The 23671-nt window shown below is 41.8% G+C and overlaps 1 protein-coding gene across 14 annotated transcripts in view; it reads left to right on the forward strand.

Moving 5' to 3' along the window:
• The window catches only part of GOLGA4 (golgin A4), a 125815-nt gene that overhangs the window by 70442 nt on the left and 31702 nt on the right, over positions 1-23671 (forward strand). For all 14 annotated transcript variants that reach the window (XM_086720424.1, XM_086720425.1, XM_086720428.1 and 11 more), the window contains 5 exons: positions 859-987; positions 4574-4729; positions 6617-10857; positions 11661-11782; positions 12161-12291. In XM_086720424.1, coding sequence (XP_086576550.1) covers positions 859-987; positions 4574-4729; positions 6617-10857; positions 11661-11782; positions 12161-12291 — 4779 coding nt within the window. The remainder of the gene's footprint in view (positions 1-858; positions 988-4573; positions 4730-6616; positions 10858-11660; positions 11783-12160; positions 12292-23671) is intronic.

A 23671-nucleotide genomic window follows, 5' to 3' on the forward strand; every position in this document is an offset into this window, starting at 1 on the left:
TTTTTTATTGTTAAATCTTCAATCGAATTGGAATTTATTTGGTGTAAGGAGTGAGGTAGGGATCCAACTTTAATTCGTTTCCAGGTGACTATAATCCATGTTTTCCCTTTTGACATGACGTACTACTTTATTTCATCCTAAATTGTTGTGCTACATATTGGTCTCTTTCCTGAATTCTCTGTGCTATTCCATTGCTTTTCCTGACTATATGCCAGTATTACACTGTTATAATTACTCTGGTTTTATAATATGTTCTATTATTTGGTAGCCTCCCCTTATTATGCTTATTTTTCAGAAGAGTGCTGGCTATTCTTGCGTGTTTATTTTGTCCACCGGACCCCTCCACCCCCATTCTGTTGGTAGTTTTGTTCCGTTACATTAAATTTTTAGATTTATTCAGGGAGGTTTGACCTTTTTGCAAGATTAAGTCTTCCTCTCCCAGAAAGAACAAGGCCAGTACTTTCTAATAAATAGCGTATTTACCGGAAAGCTAGATTGGTGCAGCCAGGGCAACTTGACCTCAGTGGAGTGCCCTCTCTGAGAGCATCTTCACTCCCCTCTCCTGCACTTCCCCATTGCAATTGGTGGGGAATATCCCTGCAAGATGTGGAAATGGCGCTTCAACCCTGTAAGAATGACTCCTGCAGCAACAGCTGTCCTTGTCTCAAATGAGTGATACACTCTGTAGGCTTTTCTTTTTAACTATTGAGACTTTGGTCACTTTTGATTTCTGTGGGAAATACGTTTTGATTTTTCCTCTTACACTGTTGTCTTGATGATTAAATTGTAATAAAGGGTTACTTAGTTGTAGAATACATATTTTGGGAGTTTCACTTTAACTATTTGGCTGACCTTCAGAAACACTCAGAACAAATTGCTAAACTGCAGAAGCTTCATGAAAAGGAGTTGGCCAGAAAAGAGCAGGAACTGACCAAGAAGTTTCAGACCCAAGAAAGGCAATTTCAGGAGCAAATGAAAATAGCTCTCGTAAGTACCCATTTTGTTTTTGTTATAGGTAAACTTTGTAGCTTTATAGAGTTCTCTCCTCACCCCAACTTCCAGCTTGAAGTCAGACTACTGGCGGCCTTGACCTTTGAGTGCGTAGAGAGGATAGGATGTCGGCAGGAAAGAGGCTGTCACAGCTTGTTAACTTGGCATTGTGTGAAAATTGTATTAACCAACAAGCTTTCATTAGCCAGTTTGTTTGTGTATCATCCCTCTTACCCTGGGGTAGGGTAGGCTGTGATGGTGGAGAAGTAAAGGGGACGGTCGGCTAATTGAAGCTGTGAACCAGGGACTGTGTAACTTAGGAAGAATGTCTAAAGACTCACCAGATTGAGTGTACCAGAGTTCAAAGCTCAGAAAGTTTTGTCTGAAATGCATTCTATTTTTATTTTATTTTAAGTTTATTTATTTATTTTGAGAGAGCGCGCACTGTGCATGCGCATGCACGGGAAGGACAGAGGGAGGGAGAGAGAGAATTCCAAGCAGACTCCGCACTGTTAGCGGGGCTTGTCTCATAAACTGTGAGATCGTGACCTGAGCTGAGATCAGGAGTCTGATGCTTAACCAACTGAGCTACCCAAGTGTCCCATGAAATGCATTTTAAAGGAGAAAAAATGAAAATGACCCAAGTAGTTTTCATTTTAAGTAGAGTGGTTTCAGTAGTAATTTTCAATACATATGATTTTTATTAAAAAAATAAAATAAGAAACCACTGACCAAACTAACCAAAATAATATCCAGAAAAACAAAGATTAGGTTTTTGGGAATAGTATAATTTGAAGGTTTATAACGATTTTTTTTTTCAAATTGTGAAAAGCCTTTTATATAAGTTACCATAAGAAGTATTAATGCCAAAAATGTACTTAATTGTCTTTATATGAAATTAGTATCCATTAGACAGTGTGTATAATTTAAAAACACTTTTATTTTAAAAAAAAAAAATTTTTTTAATGTTTATTTTATTTTTGAGACAGGGAGAGACAGAGCATGAACAGGGGAGGGTCAGAGAGAGGGAGACACAGAATCGGAAGCAGGCTCCAGGCTCTGAGCTGTCAGCACAGAGCCTGACGCGGGGCTCGAACTCTCGGACTGCGAGATCATGACCTGAGCCGAAGTCGGACGCTCAACCGACTGAGCCACCCAGGCGCCCCTAAAAACACTTTCAGTGCAGAAGGAAGAGAAATAATATTTGTAATTTTAGTCTTCTTGCTTTCACACATTTGTGTTTTTTCACTCTCATTTGGATCTGGGGCTCTGAGAATTTCCAGCAGCAGTTATTTTTGAACTGAGTCAGGGAGTTCTCTGATCTCTGGGGCAAACAGGCACATGGATTTACAGTTTTGTTGGCTGAGGTTAGGGGTTTGCTCTACATTCATGAAAAGAACACGGAATGGGCACATACTTGTATTCTTTCTTGGTCCAGAGAGGATCAACCAATCTATCTATTTAATTAATTATATTATTGCTGTTGTTGTTGTTGTTAAGTACACTCTGTCCCCAATGTGGGGCTCGAACTCATGACCCCAAGATCAAGAGTCGCATGCTCTACTGACTGAGCCAGCCAGATGCTCTTAGTCCAGAAAGGATTTAAGGTAGTTTACAAGAATGCTTAGACTATAATAGGACAGCATAAATTTAAAATAGGGGCATGAAAATTAAGAACAAAGTGGGCATAAATGAAGCCAGGAATTGTTCTAAAAATTCCTGTCATAAAGATCTGTGTGTTTTCATGCTGGAGTAATTGGCCTTTGGGGACGCTGAGACTTGAACATTGGCCTTGTTAAAAACTGCGTTCCAGGGGCGCCTGGGTGGCTCAGTCGGTTAAGCGGCCGACTTCGGCTCAGGTCATGATCTCGCGGTCCGTGAGTTCGAGCCCCGTGTCGGGCTCTGTGCTGACAGCTCAGAGCCTGGAGCCTGTTTCGGATTCTGTGTCTCCCTCACTCTGACCCTCCCCCGTTCATGCTCTGTCTCTCTCTGTCTCAAAAATAAATAAATGTTAAAAAAAAAAAATTAAAAAAAACCAAAACTGTGTTCCAGAACTGATATACTCAGATATAGTCTGAGTAGAGAGAGCAGGATGCAGATACATGTGAAGCACACACGCGCGCATGCACACACACACACGCGGGCGCGTTTCCTGCCTTCCACTCCCCTTTCTACCTAGTTCTTCAAAGAAGTTAGCTTTGTGTTGCTAGCCAAAGTTCAACAGGCTACTAAAATGTTCTCTTACTATTATTTTTTTGTGAAGTTTATTTATTTATTTTGAGAGAGAAAGAGAGAACAAGTCAGGGAGGGGCAGAGAGAGAAGGAGAGAGAGAGAATCTCAAGCAGGCTCCGTGCTGTCCATGCAGAGGAGGACAGGGGGGTTCAAACTCATTCACTCGGAGATGATGACCTGAGCCGAAACCAAGAGTCGGATGCTCAACTGACCGAGCTACCCAGGCGCCCCTCCTCTTATTTTTATGGGCATAGAGAGATGCATTTAAAATGTAGTTTACATTAGACAGTATAGTATGTTTAAAATGTTAAAAAAAACTTTATAGATTTTTTTAAAGTTTATGTATTTATTTTGAGAGAGGGAGAGAGAGAGGGAGAGAGAGGATATGAGCAGGGAAGGGACAGAGGGAGAGGGAGAGAGAATCCCAAGTTGGCTCTGCAGAGCCTGATGTGGGGATTGAACTCACAAACCATGAGATCATGACCTGAGCCGAAATCAAGAGTCAGACACTTACTATTGAGCCACCTGGGCACCCCTTAAGTGATGTTTTGAAATTGATTAGAAACTAATAGTTTCTTATCAGTCTGCTTGTAATATGGCACAGCATCTTTCCTTAAAGCAATGTTTCACCAGAGTGTAGTGAACTGAAAATATTGCTGCTGGCAACATGATCCCTATGCAGTAGGTATGGATAAAGTATTCTTCAGTGGAATCCAAAGCCACTAAATGTTGAAAGTGCTGTCTAGAGCTTTTCTTTTCCAAACAGTAAACACTTTTTAATAGAAATGTCGATATGTAATAAGGACAAAGAAGAAGCTTTTCAGGATTGATGGGGTGGGTAGAACAGCTCACGTAGGCTCTTACAGGTGCTTCCTTGATCTAATCCATTATTCACATGTAATCTTCTGATTTTGATTCGGTTTTCTACCTAGGGTTCCCTAATGAGGTGTTTCTCACAAATTATATAAGCCCACAACCTAGTTCCTCGGCCTGGAGTTGAAATAACCAAACTCTGGAGTACAGAGAAGAGGTAGTGACACTTTCGTGACCCTTCACATCGAGCCGTGTTTTGCAAAACCTTTTAAGTAGTGGAAAAATAGCAGACGTAGTGGGGTTACTGGAACAAAATTTTTCCTATCAATAGTAATTGTGGCAAATGTGGGCCAGACCACACTGGAAAAGCCACAGTGCTTTGTTTCTGCAGACTAGGGCACAGGAAGAGAGAGGTGATGATATTGCCTACCTCACGGGGCTGGTGTGCAGATCAAATGAAACACGTGGTTCCTGTGGAAGTGCCTTGGGAATGCTGAAGATTTATGTGGGTCTAAGGTGGTATTGTTTTTGGCACAGGAAAAAAGTCAATCAGAATATCTGAAGATCACCCAAGAAAAAGAACAGCAAGAATCTTTGGCCCTGGAAGAGTTAGAACTGCAGAAGAAAGCAATCCTCACGGAGAGTGAAAATAAACTTCGGGACCTTCAACAAGAAGCAGAGACTTATAGAACTGTAAGTCTAAGTAATGTTCCGGTTCCAGAGTTGTGGAATTATCTGCAGGGGGAGACTGTTGTTATCCCTCCAATCAGTATGGAGTTGTCGAGAGCTTTTGTTTTACTGGGTGAGATTCACATGTACGTGCACCTCATTTTTAGGTAATCAGAGCTTTTCCTGGGAGTGGTTTTAGTGTTCGCTGCGTGCTGCTGCTGACTCTGCCTTTAACTGGCTGCGTCTGGCCGTGTTTCTGTCAGCCACTCACTCTGATTCTCTGCACTCAGGCTCCGTGGCATCTCTGTTCCGTTGCTTACTTGCCCTTGACCTTTAGGAAGTCGCCTCACTTTGCAGGCAGCACTTGCTCTGGCACCTTCCTGCCGTGCTGTGTCCATCTCCTGATGTGTCCTGGACCTAATTCATTCTCTGTTTATATCACAGTATAGGCACCCCAGTGCCCTGCTTTTAAAACATTTAAGTTCTGGGGGTGCCTGGGTGGCTCAGTTGGTTAAGTGTCCGACTTTGCTCAGGTCGTGATCGTGCAGTTCGTGGGTTTGAGCCCTGCTTCGGGCTCTGCACTGACAGCACTGAGCTTGCTTGGGATTCCCTCCACCTGTCCCACCCCTCCTCTGCTTGCTCCCTCTCTGTATCTCAAAATAAACAAACATTTGGGGCACCTGGGTGGCTCAGTAGGTTACGCGTCCGACTTCCGCTCAGGTCCTGATGTCGCGAGGTTCGTGGGTTCGAGCCCCGCATCAGGCTCTGTGCTGACAGCTCAGAGCCTGGAGCCTGCTTCAGGTTCTGTGTCTCCCGGTCTCTGCCCCTTCCCCAGCTCGCGCGCTCTCTCTCTCTCTCTCTCAAAAATAAATAAACATTAAAAAAATTAAAAAAACCAAACAATCATAGTCCATGCCTGGATGGTTGGACTGTGGAATATTTATTTATAAAACATTTAAGTTTTCCCTGGTTTTCCCATGTTAAACATAGTCCTATAGTCAATAAATTTATAGATATGTCCCCGGACACACATTTTTAAGGCCCTCTGGCTCTTCCCACGGTAGTATATAAAATGTATGACCTGTTTTAAATAAACTGACACGTTATTTAGATTTTTTGCTTTGGTTTAGACAGTGAAAGAGTCACACTTTTTTCCCATAGTTCTAAACTGTGCTTTAATTTCCCATTTCCAACATTGATGTAAGGTGGCATGGTAGAAGGGAATTGATAGGAGGCCTAGATTTTTCCACTTGCTAGCTTTGTAAATTAATTATACCTTAATATCTTCACCTGTCACATTGGAGACTTGGATGTGGTAATTCCTTAGGACCTTTCCAGCTGTGACATTGCATGGCTCTGTCTTAGCTCTTTTTCCTTTAGAATCAAGATTGATATTCCCATGAGCTAAGAGTTATCTTCAGTAAAATTTGTATAAGTTCCTTCTTTTTGCAAAACATCTTCTAAATAATCATTTTTGAGGTGGAAAAACCAGATACATTATTTATTTTCCAAAATTAAATTATGAAAGTAATAGAATACTGATGTAGGCCTTAAGAAAACACATGGAAAAAAATTTCCTACCAAAAGTCACTGTTATCTTCTTTATGATTTACTCCTTTTTGACTATCCATTCAGAATATTCTTGAAAATATAGGTGGTTGAAGTAATTACCCAGGGAGGTAGAAAGAATTTGGAACCTTAAGTTGTATTAAAATAGAAAATCTTTTCTTTGTTACATGATTCCTTTAGGAATTGGGCACAGATTATTTGTGCTTTCTAGTGTTTGGCATGATACGTAGAGTTATTTTTCTAAGTTTTAATCTTTAAACAGGTGTAGACATTATGTCATGTGTATCATTGCTAATAAATAAGTCTGTACTTTAATAAAAATACATCTGTTTTTATTAACAGAGAATTCTTGAATTGGAAAGTTCTTTGGAAAAAAGCTTGCAAGAAAGCAAAAATCAATCAGAAGATTTAGCTATCCATTTGGAAGCTGAAAAAAATAAGCACAATAAAGAAATGACAATCATGGTTGAAAAACACAAGACAGAATTGGAGAGCCTGCGGCATCAGCAGGATACTCTTTGGACTGAAAAACTCCAAGTCTTAAAGCAACAGCATCAGGCCGAAATGGAAAAAGTTAGAGAAAAGCATGAACAAGAGAAAGAAACATTGTTGAAAGACAAAGAGAGTCTCTTCCAGGCCCACATAGAAGAGATGAATGAAAAGACTTTAGAAAAGCTTGATGTGAAGCAAACAGAACTGGAATCACTGTCTTCTGAACTGGCGGAAGTATTAAAAGCCCGTGACAAGCTAGAAGAGGAGCTTTCTGTACTAAAGGATCAAGCAGATAGAATAAAGCAGGAACTAGAGGCCAAGCTGGATGAACAGAAAAGTCATCACGAGCAGCAAGTCAACAGCATCATTAAAGAACAAGAGAGGTCTGTCCAGAGAACCGAGAAGGCATTAAAAGATGAAATTAATCAGCTGGGGCTTCTTCTGAAGGAAAAGGACAGGCATCTGAACGAGCATCAGGCTCGTGTGGAGAACTTGGAGGCAGATATTAAGAGGTCCGAAGAGGAACTCCAGCAGGCATCGGCTAAGCTGGCTCTTTTTCAGTCACAGCAGAGTACCACGCACGAGCAGGCTGCAGCGTCCGAGGCGCGCTTGGCTCAGCTGCGGGAGGAGTTGTTGGCCTTGGAAACGGAAAGAACTCTCCTCGCTAAACAGGTAGCCGAAGTTGAAGCGCAGAAGAATGATGTTTGCTCCGAGTTAGACGCTCACAAAGTCCAGGTGCGGGACTTAACGCAGCAACTTGAAAAGCAGAAAAGTGAAATGGAGGAAAAAGTGCAATCTTTAACCCAACTGTATGAGGCCCAGCTTAGAGATACTAACACAGAACAGGCTCAGACAAAGCAAATCTTGATAGAAAAGGAAAATGTAATTTTACAAATGAGAGAAGGGCAGAGCCAAGAAATCGAAACTCTCAAACAGAAATTATCAGCCAAGGAGGACGATATTAGTATTTTACATGAGGAATACGAAACCAAATTTAAAAATCAAGAAAAGAAGATGGAAAAAATTAAGCAGAAAGCAAAGGAGATGCAAGAAACGTTAAAGAAGAAATTGCTGGATCAGGAAGCCAAACTTAAAAAAGAGCTTGAAAATACCGTTCTAGAGCTGAGTCAGAAAGAAGAACAGTTCAATGCCAAAATTTTGGAAATGGCACAGGCAAACTCCGCTGGAATCAGCGATGCAGTGTCGAGACTGGAAGCAAACCAAAAGGAGCAAATAGAAAGTCTCACCGAGGTACATAGACGAGAACTCAGTGATGTGGTATCCGTCTGGGAAAAGAAACTTAACCAGCAAGCGGAAGAACTTCAGGAAAAACATGAAGTCCAATTACAGGAAAAAGAACAAGAGGTAGCAGAACTGAGGCAAAGGGTCCTCCGATCCGGGTGTGAAAAAGAAGAGGCGAGCAAGGAACTGGTGTGGCTGAAGGAAGAAGGCGCTAGGCAGGACACGGTATTAAAGGAACTACAGGAACAGCTGCACCGGAAGTCTGCTCACATGGATGCTCTCTCACAAAATGAAGCTAAGCTAAGGGCACAACTTGAAAAGCTGGAGGATGACTTGACTCGTTCTCTGAAGGAAAATACTTCTCTTCAAGAGCGTATAGTTGAGCTGGAGAAACTGGCAGAGAAAGAGAAGCGGAAGGTTTCTGAGTTGACTGACAAGTTGAGAGCCACGGATGAGGAATTCCAGAGTCTGAAGTCTTTGCATGAAAGAAGTGAGAAAAGCCTAGAAGACAAAAGCTTGGAATTCAGGAAACTGTCTCAGGAAGTAGCAGTTCAGCTGGATATTTACTCTAGGAAAACCGAAGCCTTGTTACAAGCTAAAACAGATGAGCTGATCAACCATAGTAGCAGTAAAATGAATGCCATTCTCTCTAGAATTTCCCACTGTCAACACCACACAACAAAAGTGAAGGAGGCACTACTGATTAAAACTTGCAAGGCTTCTGAGTTAGAAGCGCAGCTTAGACAGCTAACAGAAGAGCAGAATGCACTAAATAGTTCTTTTCAACAAGCTACCCATCAATTAGAAGAAAAAGAAAGTCAAATTAAGAGCATGAAGGCTGACATTGAAGGTCTTGTAATGGAAAAAGAAGCCTTGCAGAAGGAAGGAGGCAGTCAGCAGCAGGCTGCCTCTGAAAAGGAGTCTTGTATCACGCAGTTGAAGAAAGAGTTATCTGAAAACATCAATGCTGTCACCCTGATGAGAGAAGAGCTCAGGGAAAAGAAATCTGAGATCGGCAGTCTTAGCAAACAGCTGATTGATCTGAACACTCAGCTTCAGAACAGCATCAGCGCAACGGAAAAAGAAGCGGCCGTTGCGTCACTGAGGAAGCAATACGATGAACAGCAACGTGACTTGCTGGACCAGGTGCAAAACTTATCCTTGAACGCTGAAACTCTGAGTAAGGAGAAAACCTCTGCTCTCGCACAGGTAGATCACTTGTCTGGCAAACTGTCCGAGTGGAAGAAGAGAGCACAGTCAAAATTCATACAGTATCAAAATACTATCAAAGAACTGCAGATGCAGCTTGAGTCAAAAGCGAGGGAAGCCAGCGACGCGGCTGAGCAGGTAAACTTATCGAAGGCGGACCTTGATCAGCAGAACGGAAGGTTTGGATGTTCCAAGGGCGAAATGGAAGGTAAGAGCAAGCTGGAGCAAGAGGCGCGTAATTTAGAGAGCGAGTTAGAAACCCAGAAGGCGAGAGTTGCGGAGTTAGGGGAGCATCTGGCTCGGAAGACAGCTGAAACTGAGTCCCTGAATGAAGCTCTTAACAAACACTATCGGCAAAAGGACGCCGAACGGGAAGAGATGCTTCGTGAGCTTCAGCACATTCAAGAGTCAGGAGAAGAAAAGGACAGCAGGGTTCAAGAAGCTGAAGAAAAAGTCTTGCGACTCGAAAGGCAAGTGTCTTCTCTGACATCCGCACTTGAAACCAAGGAGAAAGAATTGGAACACGCAAATGCAAGGGTCAAGGGCCGAGAAGAGGAGCTGAGGGCCCTGGAAGACAGGCTTGAGCTGGAGGGTGCCGCGAAACTGGCAGAACTGAAGAAAAAAGCCGAGCAAAAAATTGCTGCCATCAAGAAGCAGTTGTTGTCTCAAATGGAGGAGAAAGAGCAGCAATATAAGAAAGATGCAGAAGGCCATCTGGGGGAGCTAAACGCAAAGCTTCAGGAGAGAGAGCGAGAAATTCAGGCCTTGGAAGCAAAACTTAAATCGGTGGAAGGTTCACCACGGTCAGAAGCACCGGTTGTACCCAGGTCAGCAAAAACCGCGGCAGCCTGGACTGAGCACGAAGAAGCAGATCTCCGAGGCTGTCTGCAGGAGGGACGTGAAGAGAAGATCAGCGCTTTACAAAGAAGTCTAATGGAAAGAGAAGAGCTGTTGCAGAGGCCAGAGCAGGAAAAAGAAGAGACGGTTTCTTCTCCTTCTGAAATGCAGTGCAGCTACCGGGAGCTCCTAATCAAGCTAGAACACGCCGACGCAAAGCAGCGTGAGGACCAGGTTGTGATACGTCGTCTTCAAGAAGAACTTGAAGAGAAAAGCAAGAGATGTTCCTTGATAGCATCCCAGCACGTGGAGGAAGACGGGGGTAAAAATAACATAGGGGCGAAGCAACACTGGGAAAACGTGGTTGATGACGTCCAGAAGGTTCTCCGGGAGAAGGAACTGACCTGTCAGATCTTGGAGCAAAAGATAACAGAGCTGGATTCCTGCTTAGCAAGAGAGAGGGAAGGGCATAGGCTGGAAATGGAAGACTTGACCTCAAAACTTGAAAAATTGCAGGCTTTACAACAGCAGATGGAGGGAGAAGCTAAACCCACAGACGCTTGGGGAGGAAGTGCTGCAGAAAAGCCCAAGTCGTGTGTCGTGCAACCCACGTCGCCTGCTGACATGGAGGCCCAGCACAATGACCTGGAATTTCAGTTAGCAGGGGCAGAGCAGGAGAAGGAGAAGCTGGGCAAGGAGATCGTCAGGTTGCAGAAAGATCTTCGAATGTTGCGGAAGGAGCATCAGCAAGAATTGGATATCGTGAAGAGAGAATATGAACAAGAAATGGAAGAGAAAATCAAGTGAGTTTTTCAGCATGAATGTTTATGACAGTCCTCCTTAACTCACTCCCTTTTATCGTGCCAAATACACTTAAATTTCACCAACGCAAACTATGAAACATAAATCGAGTAGGTTAAATGCTGAGGAGAAATAAAAACAATTTAAGGCAAGAGGCGGTGTTATTTCATGTCCGTTTAAAGGGGGAAAACCATTTTTTGCCTGGAAGATTATGCTTATTAGGTATATATCCCAGTAAATACTCTTCTCATTTTATTTTTAGTATTTGCATTATTATATAACATAGATGTGTATGATGAAAATTTTGTTTTTGATATTTTTAATGTTTGTTTATTTTTGAGAAAGAGAGACAGAGCGCGAGCCGGGGAGGGGAAGAGAGAGAGGGAGACACGGAATCCGAGGCAGGCTCCAGGCTCTGAGCTGTCAGCACAGAGCCCGAGGCGGGGCTCGAACCCATCAACCGCAAGATCATGACCTGAGCCGAAGTCGGACGCTTACCCTTACCCGGCTAAGCCACCCAGGCGCCCCAGTGTGTGATGAAAGTTTTAAGTGGAAAAGAAAAATTCTTAAATCCCCAGGACATTGTCTAGAGATAATCCTAGTTTACGTATCCTCCCAGGAGTTTTCTGTTTCTGGACGTGCGTGCATGCACACACACACACACACACACACACACGCATATGCGCCCTTAAACCTGTTTTTATACTAGTGAGATCTTGTTATGTGCACCATCCTGAAGATTAGGTGACTCTTTACAGCTTGTTTTGTTTGACAGCTGTTAGCTCTTTATATTTTTGTTACGCAGACAGGAGCAGGAAGATCTCGAGTTGAAGCACAGTTCTACGCTAAAACAGCTGATGAGGGAGTTCCACACGCAGCTGGCCCAAAAGGAACAGGAGCTGGAAATGACCATAAAAGAAACCATTGGTAAGTCCTATTTTAGAGTCAGTAAAGAACAAGTCAGAATCAGCAGAGACGATTTATAATTTAAACTCACTGTTTTCACACTGTGCTAAGTGCCTGAAGTAATTAAACTGGAGAAAAAAAGTGATTCCTACCCAAGAAAGTTCTCTAACGGGAACGTGAGCCGCCTGGCAGCGGCTCGCCTTTAGGAGAGGAGGAGCCGGCGAAAGGACCTGAAACATTAGCTACTTAGTTGCCTCCTAAAGACGTTTCTGCTCTGGGAGAGGGGACACGTGACCAACTGGTTTTTAGCAAATTTGGTTGGGAACTGAAATTGGGAGATAGATATTAATTCTTCCTTAATGTGTTTTCTTGTTTGTGTGCCCATTTTTTGTATCTTAGATAAAGCCCAGGAAGTGGAAGCCGAACTTTTGGAAAGTCATCAAGAAGAGACAAATCAGTTATATAAAAAAATTGCAGAGAAGGAAGATGATTTACAAAGAACAGCCAAAAGATATGAAGAAATCCTTGATGTACTTGAGTTTCTTTCTCTTTTTTGAAATTCAGCTATAATGGATTTCATGGTGGCGCTAAAGATTGGGCTGTCAGATGTCCTGTTTGTCTAGTGTCGAGGCTCAGTATGACCCAAATTTGATATTGGCACTCTATGCAGCTTTATAAGGAGTCTGACTGATTTCTGCCGGGATCGTAGTGCCCTGATCAGATTCTGCTAACCCGGCAGCTCAGTCCACTTGGCAGGTGTGGAGGCAACAGTGAGTTACCACGGGGGAGATGGGCTCTCTTCTCCTCTTTCTCTCGGAGTCAGACTGAGTTGTAAGAGAACCAGGCTAAGAATCGAGAGCTTGTGCTTGGGCCGAGTCTCGGTAATGGGACAGTTAGTGTGTGCATGAGCGTGGCCACCCAGCTGGGATCTTTCCAGGAGGGCCATCCCCAACCAATTTGCATAGTTTTTATTGCTCTCAAGGGAGAAAAAAGATGGGGGAAGAATGGAACGCATCAGCTAAATATTTTATATTTAGTGGAAGGTTGGCGGAGTGTACTTATTCTGCCTGTGGTGGATTGGCATGGCCATTTTTATGTGTCAAAATAAGCCGTGAATGCCAGTGAGTATTTTGGACTCCAGAAATTTTTCAAGTGTAACACAATGTAAATCATGCTCTGTTGGGATGTAGACTCCTTAGTTACTCCAAGCCTTATTTCACTATATGCCAGGAACTGTTTGGTGTTTAAGAATCCATAAATCAGAGTATCATGCCTCAGCTGACTATGGCAGCAAGGGAAGTCTGAGTCAGGAACAGAGTGTAATAATAATTATTTTAAATGCAATTGAAAAGGCTGAAATTCCAGGAAAGGCACATGCATAGAAATGCCACCTTTGTGTAATTTTTGAACTTTAGATCTCATGATGAAAAGGTTTGAGTAATTTCACGTTTTCTTACACTTCCATAGAGTATAAATGTGAAAAGCTTTAAAAGACACTATTGTTTCTTGAATACTTAGAGAATGTTGGAATTGGAAGATACATTACAGCTAGTTTAGTTTCTTTTTATTTTTTTCTTTTCTTTTGTTTCTTCTTTCTTTCTTTCTTTCTTTCTTTCTTTCTTTCTTTCTTTCTTTCTTTCTTTCTTTCCTTTCTTTCGTTCTTTCTTTCGTTCTTTCTTTCGTTCTTTCTTTCGTTCTTTCGTTCTTTTTCTTTCCAGAAGGGAAAGCAAGTTCAGCACAGTTAAATGATTTCCCTAAAGCTTCAGAATGAGTGGGAGAGCACTGACCCTTCATTAGCTTCATGTATTTGTGAAGACTTCTCTCTAAGAAAGGAATTTGGGGGAGGGCAGTAGTTATTTATCATGGATAAGTAAGTCAGTGAGCTTCATTTGCAGGGGACGAACGGTGTCATAGCTAGAATGATCCCTCTTGTGAACCACTTCTCTGTCTCTGGATGTATGGGGTAGCAGACGAAAGACTTTCTAGGGTCACGACAGACCTCTGTAGGTAGAGGGGTGAGGAAACAGGAAGCAGGTAACAGTAAGTCCCTCCTTGAAAATCTGCTGTTTATTAGGGAAATTAAAACAGTGGCCCTCTAGGTTTGGAGGCTTGGAGGCAGGAAGTGGAGGGTGAGCGAAGGAGTTGGACTCTTCTCCAAAACCCCTTCCTGGGCCTCACACTGGCACTGTCCATTAGAAATACAACGCAGGCCACAGATGTGAGCCATACATGTGTTTGAACATTTTCTAGAATCCACATTAGGAAAAAGAAACAGGTGAGCTTAAATTTTTTTTAAGTTTTTATTTTAATTCCAGTGAGTTAACATACAGCGTAATATTAGTTTCAGGTGTACAATATAGTGATTCATCACTTCCATACAACACCCTGTGCTCATCACAAGTGCCCTCCTTAACCCCCATCACCTATTTCCCCCATTCCCCACTCCTTCCCCTCTGGGGACCATCAGTTCTCTGTAGTTAAGAGTCTGTTTCTTGGTTTGTCTCTCTCTCTCTTTTCCCCCCTTTGCTCATTTGTTTTGTTCCTTTAATTCCACAGATGAGTGAAATCATATAGCATTTGTCTTTCTTCTGACTTACTAGGTGAATTTAATTAAAAAAAAATTTTTTTTTTACTGTTTATTTTTGAGAAAGACATAAAGTGGGCGCGGGAGAGGGGCAGAGAGAGAGAGAGGGAGACACAGAATCCGAAGCATGCTCCAGGCTCTGAGCTGTCAGCACAGAGCCTGATGCAGGGCTCGAGCTCACGAACCACGAGATCTTGACCTGAGCTGAAGTTGGACACTTAACCACCTGAGCCACCCAGGCGCTCCTAGGTGAATTTAATTTTAATAGTAAAATGTTAACCCCATTATATCCAAAATATTATTATTTCAATATGTGGTCAATTATAAAGACATTTATATTTATATTTATATTTATATTTATGTTTATGTTTATCGTATATAAGCCACCCAGAACTGTGGCCACGGGCACTGGAAATGCAGCCTATCCAAACTGATGCGGGCTGCAACTATGAAAACATATTGCAGCCCGTATCAGTTTGGATAGGCTGCATTTCCAGTGCCCGTGGCCACAGTGGGGCGGCTTGTGGCTACTGCATTCTGCGGTGTAGCCTCAGACTCTCCAACTGCCGGGTCCACGGCTGCTTTGCGATAAATAGGCGGTCCCCATCCGAACACTCCAAATACACACTCTGTCTCGAAGAATTTCTTTTCAAAAGTCACAGATACTACTAAGAGAGATCCTGGCAATTCTTACCAAATACCATATTCCTTTAATTCTGAGTCATAGTCTCTACCATTCTCCCATTTTAAAATTTCCAGAATTTTACCTGGGATTTGTGTATCTTACATAGTGATGTGTTTTCACCCTCTGAAAAACTATTAATCAGATTGCTGATGTGTCCGAATGATGACCTTGTAGAATGCTGTATTTTTGTCATCCATCAAAACAGTTTTGTGACTTGTCGATAGCAAAGTAGAGCACAGAGACATTTTCATTTTCCTGACTTTGCTGTCTTAGGTAACATTCTTACTATTCTTTGCTGCGTTTGAAGATGCTGGGAACTTTTGTCATCCTTGATTCACACCTCTGTCCTTCTCAGCCCCTCACACATATGCATCACCACACGTTTTAGGGCATGTGATCGACTTATGTTCCCTGAGTTACTAGGCAGAGAAATCCTGTGTCTCCCTTTAAATGTGTACTAGCAGCACAGTACCTGACATGTAGGACTCTCAGGACATGGCTTCCCACTGAGCTGTACTGCGTGTTTCCAACCCCGCTGCTGTTGCCACAGTCTGGCCGCCATCTTTCATGTGGTCTGGTCTTTTGGGTTAACTTCCCAACTGATGTCTCTGCTGCTGGTCGTTTTTCTAAGCTACTCATCTCTTCTTGTCAGAGTTCTTTTCTATTTTGGAATGAGGATGTGATCATACCACTTCCCCTCCTAAGTGCCTCCGATGGCTGTCCATTGTCCCAGCGATACCTCCTCCAGTTCTGCCTGTGTCATAGACGAGCTCAACGTAGGCTTGTCCTTCTCCATATTTTACCTTTGGGCATGCTTTTCTGTGTGCCTGAAGACCACTTTCTCAAGCTTTGCGAATTAGTGCAGCTGTTGCCGTCTGTCAAATTTTGGCTTAAAAAAAATAAGCTTTAAATTTAACTTTTACTTAGGAAAAAAATCTGAGTCCATCTTTGCACACAGTTTAAGGATCAAATAACATAAAAAAAATATAGTGAGAAAATGGTCTATAATGAAAGCGTATGCCTGTTCTCTGTATTCTATATATATCTGGCCCCCTTCTCTCTCCACAGGTAACCATTCTTTTCTTTATTTTTTTAAGTTTATTTTTTAAATTTATTTTTGAGAGGGAGAGCGAGCAACTGGAGGAAGGGCAGAGAGAGAGAATGCCAAGCCGGCTCTACGCTAACAGTGCAGAGACCGACGTGGGGCTGGAACCCACGAACCGTGAGATCATGACCTGAACTGAATACGGGTGGGATGCTTAACTGACTGAGCCACCCAGACACCTCACTGTTCTTTTCTTTTCTTTTTAAAATTTAGTTAAGTAAAAAAACCCAAACAAAAACAGTTCATCCGTTTTTCCCAGTCGTCACCACCACCCTCCCCCCCCCCCCCCCGCCCCGCCCCACCCTACCTCTGGCAGCCACCAATCTGTTCTCTGTATCTACGACTTTGGTTTTAAATTTTTACTTATTTATTTTTAGATTTCACATACGAGCAAGATCATTATGGTATTTGTCTTTCTCTGACTTCTTTCACTTGGCATAATGTTCTCAAGTCCATCCATGTTGTCACAAATAGCAAGTTTTCATTCTTTTTTATGGCTGACTGATATTCGTGTGTGTGTGTTTGTGTATTACAATTTCTTTATCCATTCAGTTTTTTATGGACACTTACGTTATTTCCATACCTTGGCTATTGTAAATAATGCTGCAGTGAACATGGGGGTACTTACATCTTTTTGAGCTTATGTTTTGGCTTTCTTTGGATAAATACCCAGAAGTGGAATTGCTGGATTGTATGGTGGTTCTATTTTTAATGTTTCAAGGAGCCTCCACATTATTTTCTATAGTGGCTGCACCAGTTTACATTCCCACCAGCAGTGCACGTGGGCTCCCTTTTCTCCACATCCTCACCAACGTTTGTTATTTCTAGTGTTTTTGTTTTTAAGATAATAGTCATTCTAACATCTGCTAGTGGATATTTCATTTTGGTTTTGATGTGCATTTTTCTGATGATTAATGATGGAAAGCATCTTCTCATGGACCTGTTGGCCATCTGCATATCTTTGGGAAAAAATGAGTATTCTGCCCATTTTTTAATTGGATTTTTTTTCTTTTTGCTGTTGAGTTATATGAATTCCTTATATATTTTGTATAGTAGCCCCTTATCAGATATTAGCCCTTATCGACATATCAGATCAAATATTTTCTCTCATTTAGTAGGTTGCCTTTCCATTTTCTTGACGGTTTCCTTCACTGTCCAGAATTCTTTTAGTTTGATGTAGTGCCACCTGTTGACTTTTGTGATTGTTGTTTTGCTTTTGGTGTCAGATTCAAAAATTGTCACCAAGACCTGTGTCAAGGAGCTGACTGCCTATGTTCTCTTCTAGGAGTTTTATGTTTTTAGGTCTTACATTCAAGTTTTTTAATCCATTTTGAGTTAATTTTTTGTATGGTATAAGATGGCAGTCCAGTTTCAGTCTTTTGCACGTGGCTGTCCAATTCTCCTGACCCAACTTATTGAAGAGACTAGCCTTTCCTCTGTTGTAGGTTTTTGGCTCCTTTGTTGTAAATTAATTGACCATCTGTGCATAGGTTTATTTCTTGGCTCTGTCCTCATCCGTTGAGCTCCGTGTCTGTTTTTATGCGAGTACTATACTGTTTTAATTACTATGGCTTTACAATATAGTTTGAAATGAGGGGACGAGATGCTACCTGCTTCGTTCTTCTTTCCCACAATTGCTTTGGCTATTTGGGGTCTTTTATGGTTCCGTACAAATTTTAAATTTATTTGTTCTAGGTCTGTGAAAAATGCCATTGGGATTTTAATAGAGATAACCTTGAATTTGTAGATTGCTTTGAGTAGTATGGACATTTAACAATATTAATTCTTCCAGTCCGTAAACACAGAATTTCTTTACCTTTGTTTATGTATGTTTCAGTGTCTTTCGTCAGTGTCTCTTAGTTTTCAGAGCACAGGTCTTCTACTTCCTTGGTTAAATTTGTGCCTACATGTTTTATTCTTTTTGATGCAATTGTAAGTGGGATTGTGTTATTAATTTTCTTTCTGATAGTTTATTTATCAGTGTCTGGAAATGCAACAGATTTTCGTGTATTGATTTTGTGCCCCACAACCTAATTCATTTTTTGGTTCTAACAGGTTTTTGATGGGGTCTTTAGGATCTTCTGTGTGTAATACGTAACCTGCAAATGGTGACAGTTTTACGTCTTCCTTTCCTCCTTTCCAGTTTGGGTGCCTTTTACTTATTTTTCTTGCCTAATTTCCCTGGTTAGGACTTTCAATACTGTGTTGAATAAAAGTAGTGAGAGTGGGCATCCTTGTCTTGTTCCTGATCTTAGAGGAAAAGCTTTCGGCGTTTCACCATTAAGTATGATGTTAGCTATGGACTTGTCATATTTGGCCTTTATTATGTTGAGGTACATTCCTTCTGTACCCACTTTGTTGAGAGTTTTTATTACAAATGGATGTTGAATTTTGTCGAATGCTTTTTTTTGTCATCTCTTGAGATAACCATATGATTTCTCTCCTTCATTTTGTTCATGTGTATCACATTGATTGATTTGCAGATATTGAGGCATCCTTGCATCCCTGGAATAAATCCCACTTGATCGTGGTATATGATCCTTTAAATGTATTGTTGAATTTGGTTTGCTAATAATATTTTGTTGAGGATTTTTCCATTTATGCTCATTCGGGTACTGGCCTATAATTTTTGTGTAAGTGTATGGTGTCTTTGTCTGGCTTTGGTATCAGGGTAATGCTGGCCTCTTAAAATGAGTTTGGAAAAGTTCCTTCTTCTGTTTTTCTGGAAGAGGTTTAAGAAATAATAATTAGTATTAATTCTTCTTTGGATGTTCAGTACATTTCACCTGTGAAGTCTTCTGGTCCTGGACTTTTGTTTATTGGGAGGTTTTTGATGACTGATTCAATCTCATTACCAGTAATTGGTCTGTTCAGATTTTTCTACTTCATCATGACTTAGTGTTGGTAGGTTATATGTTTCTAGGAATTTATCCGTTTCTGCTAGGCTGTCCAATTTGTTAACTTGGAATTTTTCATTGTAGTGTCTTACGATTCTTGTATTTCTGTGATATCAGTTGTAACTTCTCTTTGATTTCTGATTTCATTTATTTGATTTTTCTTTCTTTTTTTTTTCCTGGAGCGTCTAGATAAAGTTTCGTCATTTTTGTATATCTCTTTAGAGAAACCAGCTCTTAGTCTTATTGATCAATTTTCTATTGTGTTTTTAGTCTTTAGATCATTTATTTCTGCTCCAATGTGTTATTTCCTTTCTTCTGCTAACTCTGGGCTTCATTCAGTCTTTTTCTAGTTCCTTGAGGTGTACGTAAAGTTAGGTTGTTTATTTGAGAATTTTCATGCGTCTTGAAGGAGGTATTTATCACTATGGACTTCCTCCCTCAGAACTGCTTTTGCTGCCATCCTATAAATTTTAGTGTGTTCTATTTCCATTTTTGTCTCAAGATTTTTTTTCTTTTGATTTCTACTTTGACCCTTTGGTTGTTTAGTAGCATGTGGTTATTCTCTACATATTTGTGAATTTTCCAGTTTTCTTTGTGTGTGTTTTTTAAAACAATTTTATTTGGGTACAGTTGACACATAATGTTACATTAGTTTCAGGTGTACAACATAGAGATTCAGCTTCTCTATATGTTATGCTACACTCACCATAGGTATAACTACCATCTATCAACATACAATGCTATTTCAGTATTATGGACTGTATTCCCTGGGCTATGCCTTCTAGTTTTCTTTGTGTAATTAATTTCTAGTTTCATACTGTTGTGGTTGGAAAAGATGCTTGATAGAGTTCAGTCCTCTAACTTTATTAAGACTTGTTTTGTGGCCTAACATATGATCTATCTTGGAAAATGTTCCATGTGCACTTGAGAAGAATGTGTATTCTCTTGCTTTTGGATGGAGTATTCTGTATATTTCTGTTAAGTTCATTTGGTGTAACATGTCACTTAAGGCCATTATTTCCTTATTGGTTACCTATGTATGCCTGGATGATCTATCCATTGATGTAAGTGGGGTTTACAGTCCCCCACTATTATTGTATTACTGTCTATTACTCCCTTTAGATCTGTTAGCATTTTCTTTATATATTTAGGTGTGCATATGTTGGGTGCATAAATATTTGTAAAAGTTTTGTCTTTTTTGTTGAGCTGACCCCTTTATCACTCACTATGTGATATCCTTCTTTGTCTCTGATTTTACAGTCTTTGTTTTAAAGTCTTATTTTGTCTGATATTCTCCCTGGCTTTTTGTTGTTGTTGTTTACATTTGCATGGAATACCTTTTCTCATCCTTTTACTTTTGGTGTGTGTATCCCTACATCTAAAGTGAATCTCTAGGGGTGCCTGGGTAGCTCAATTGGTTAAGCGTCTGACTGGATTTCAGCTCAGGTCACGATCTCATAGTTAGTGAGTTCAAGCCCTGTGTTGGGCTCTGTGCTGACAGTGCAGAGTCTGCTTGAGATTCTTTCTCTCTCTCTCTCTCTCTCTCTCTTCCCCCATCCCACTTGGTCTCTCTCTCTCTCAAAAATAAATTAACTAAAAAAATAAAGTGAGTCTCTTATGGGCAGCATATAGATGGGTCTTGTTTTAAAAAATTTTTTTTAATGTTTATTTATTTTTGAGAGACAGCATGAGCAGGGGAGGGGCAGAGAGAGAGGGAGACACAGAATCTGAAGCAGGCTCCAGGCTCTGAGCTGTCAGCACAGAGCCTGTTGTGGGGCTCGAACTCACAAACCGTGAGATCATGACCTGAGCTGAAGTTGGTCACTTAACCGACTGAGCCACCCAGATGCCCCGGATGGGTCTTGTTTTTAATGTATTTAGGCATCCTGAGTCTTCTGATTGGAAAATTTAGTCCATTTACACTTAAAGTAATTCTTGATAAGTATATGCTTATTGCCATTTTGTTCATTGTTTTCTGGCTGTTTTTGTAGTTCCTCTCTGTTCCATGCTGATTTTCCTGTTCTCTTTCTTTACGGTTTGATGACTTTCTTTGGCCGTATGTTTATATTTCTCTTTTGTGTATTTACTATAGTTTTTGCTTCGTGATTACCATGAGGCTTACATAAAACAACTTATCACAGTATTTTAAGTCGATAACGTAAGCTTGATTCTATTGTAAAGCCCAGCATTATAAATCACTCTGTGACATTTTTGTTTTTGATGTTACATTCTACATTTTTTAAATAATGTTTATTTACTTTTGAGAGAGAGAGAGAGAGAGCACAAGCAGGGGAGGAGCAGAGAGAGAGAGAGACAGGGGATCTGAAGTAGGCTCTGCACTGACAGCAGCAAGCCCCATGTGGGACTTGAACTCACAAACCATGAGATCATGACCTGAGCTGAAGTCAGATGCTTAACCAACTGAGCCATCCAGGTGCCCCTCGTTTTACGTCTTCTTTTTATCTTTATTCATTATTATAACCATAATTATTTTTACTATTTTTGTCTTTTAACTGTAAACTAGCTTTATAAGTGATTATACAGTAGATGAAACAACCACCCCTCTCAGTCTTGAAGGAGTGGCCTCATGTAGGAGATGAATCTTACTATCCAGCCCTGCCTGAGTTGTTGGTTTTCTCTTAATCCTTTGTGCTTGTCCGAGCAGCCTGTTATATTTTTTAATGGTTCCCAGTAGTTGAGGAAGTGCGGCCACCTGTCAGTATTTCAGAAGGGAGGATCTCAGCGCCTAGATTCATGCTGACTGGAAGCCCGACCCTCAGGTATCAGCTTTTAACCGTAGGCAAACGTACACAGTCCTGTGGGACTGTAAGCAAGTGTGAGCCCTGCTGGCCACCAGAGGTAGGCAATCTGGGTAGGTACCCTGGGTGGCAGTCCTAAAACTCAGGGCTCCAAATGAATTTATAAGCTCTTTTCTGGGTGATACTGGTAAGCTGGAGCACGGCAGAGGCGGGGAGAGCCCCCTAATGACATGCACAGCCTGTGTTCCTTGAGAGCAGCTCCACTGGCCACAAAATGTGAGCCAAACCTGAAGCCTGCCCTTTGGGCCAAAGCTCCGGGACAAGCAAAGAGGCCTCCTTCACAGTAAGATTTCAGGGTGTACTTCAGTCCGCTCTCTGCGCAGCGCCCCGGGGGTGGCAGTCTGCGAAGAACCAGCTCTCCAGTTGCCATAGTCCCATGGGGTCCAGAAACGCAAGCCGTCCCAGCCACCAGGGCCTGGTGATCAAGGGGTGTCCCGTGGGCAGTAGTGGCAAGAACCAGGGGACCAGATGCGTCTCATCCAGGAGACAGGTGCTCTGGAGGGTGGCAGAGGGTGCGCTCGAAGATGGCCCAAGGAAAAGATTACATTCTGCCCTCACGTGCTTGTTTCAGCAGAAGCCTTCTCCTTAGGCCACCGTCGTGGTGATTAGCCAATAGGCCTCCTTCACAGAAACTCTGAACTCCTGCGTCTGTTGCCTCTTGCTTTGCCCTTGGGGTGGTAGCTGTTTAAGACCTTTTTCCTGTACATTTATGCAGGATCCATGACCAATGTCCACTAGAGCCAGGAAATGTAGCAGTGTTCCCTGGCAGCAGCTGTAAAAATTGGGACCCCAGATGGGGTTCCTTTCTGGGTGACATTGATTATGACAGTCTCATGAGACTAGGCACACAAGCTCCCCTGACCTCCAGAGCAATGTGATCAGGAGGTGTCCCCTACCTTGGCAGCTGCAAACATCCAGGCACCAGATGCACGTAAAAGCTGCCTTCTGGGAGATACTGTGCTCTGGAACGTGTCAAAGGGAGCATGCAAAAATAGCACCCGCCAGTCTGTGTCCCTGGAGAGCGTTCTGTGGCCTCCTAGATGTGTGTGTTAAATCAGATGTCTGCCCTTCAGGCAGACGCTTTAATGTAAGCAAGTGCGTCCCCTTCACTTGAAGTCTGGGTGCAGTTGGCTACCTGGGAGCTGGGCCCCGGGGTGGGTGAGTCCAGGCACCTTGGTGAGCCCTTTAAGAATGGTTACTCAGATCACTACAGTTCGTGGGTCTCAGGATGGGAGCCCTGTTGGTTTTCAAAGTTAGATGTATTGGGGGCTTGTCTCTGAAGTATATGTCTTAAAAGTTGGGATGCCCAGTGTGGGTTTCAAACCCTTCAGTCCTCAGGGAGAAGTTCTGGGTTTTGAGTTTCCTCCCAGTTGTTGGTTGTAACACTGGGGATGGGGTTTAGCAAGGTTGTATCTTAGCCTCTCCTGCCCTCTTCAGTGTGTTTTTTCCCCCTCTTTGCCTGATGTGTGGTCATCACTCAGCCAGGCTTTTGTTTCTTGTTTTGTTTTTTTGAAGAGGAAATTGTTTCATATGTAGTTGGAGACACAGTGTGTCTGTGGGAGGAGGTGAGTTCAGGACCTTCCTATGTCGCCATGTTGAACCAGAAGTCAATGATTAGTTTCTGTAATAATATTCCAGTGTTTTCTTATGTAAACAGAAACAAAAATGAAATATGTTCTTATTTTTTCCCTTTTCTACCGAAAGTTTGCTTTTTGAAAATTTTTTTTTTTTTTTGCATCATACTGTTTTCCCTTACAGTTTTTTTTTTTGAACTCCTTAAATAGAATTAATTGCATCTGTGTTCTTTTGGTACTCACCTG

This window comes from Puma concolor, chromosome C2 (genome assembly GCF_028749965.1).
Source record: "Puma concolor isolate L17-30 chromosome C2, mPumCon1.1.hap2, whole genome shotgun sequence".
Classification (NCBI taxonomy): domain Eukaryota; kingdom Metazoa; phylum Chordata; class Mammalia; order Carnivora; family Felidae; genus Puma; species Puma concolor.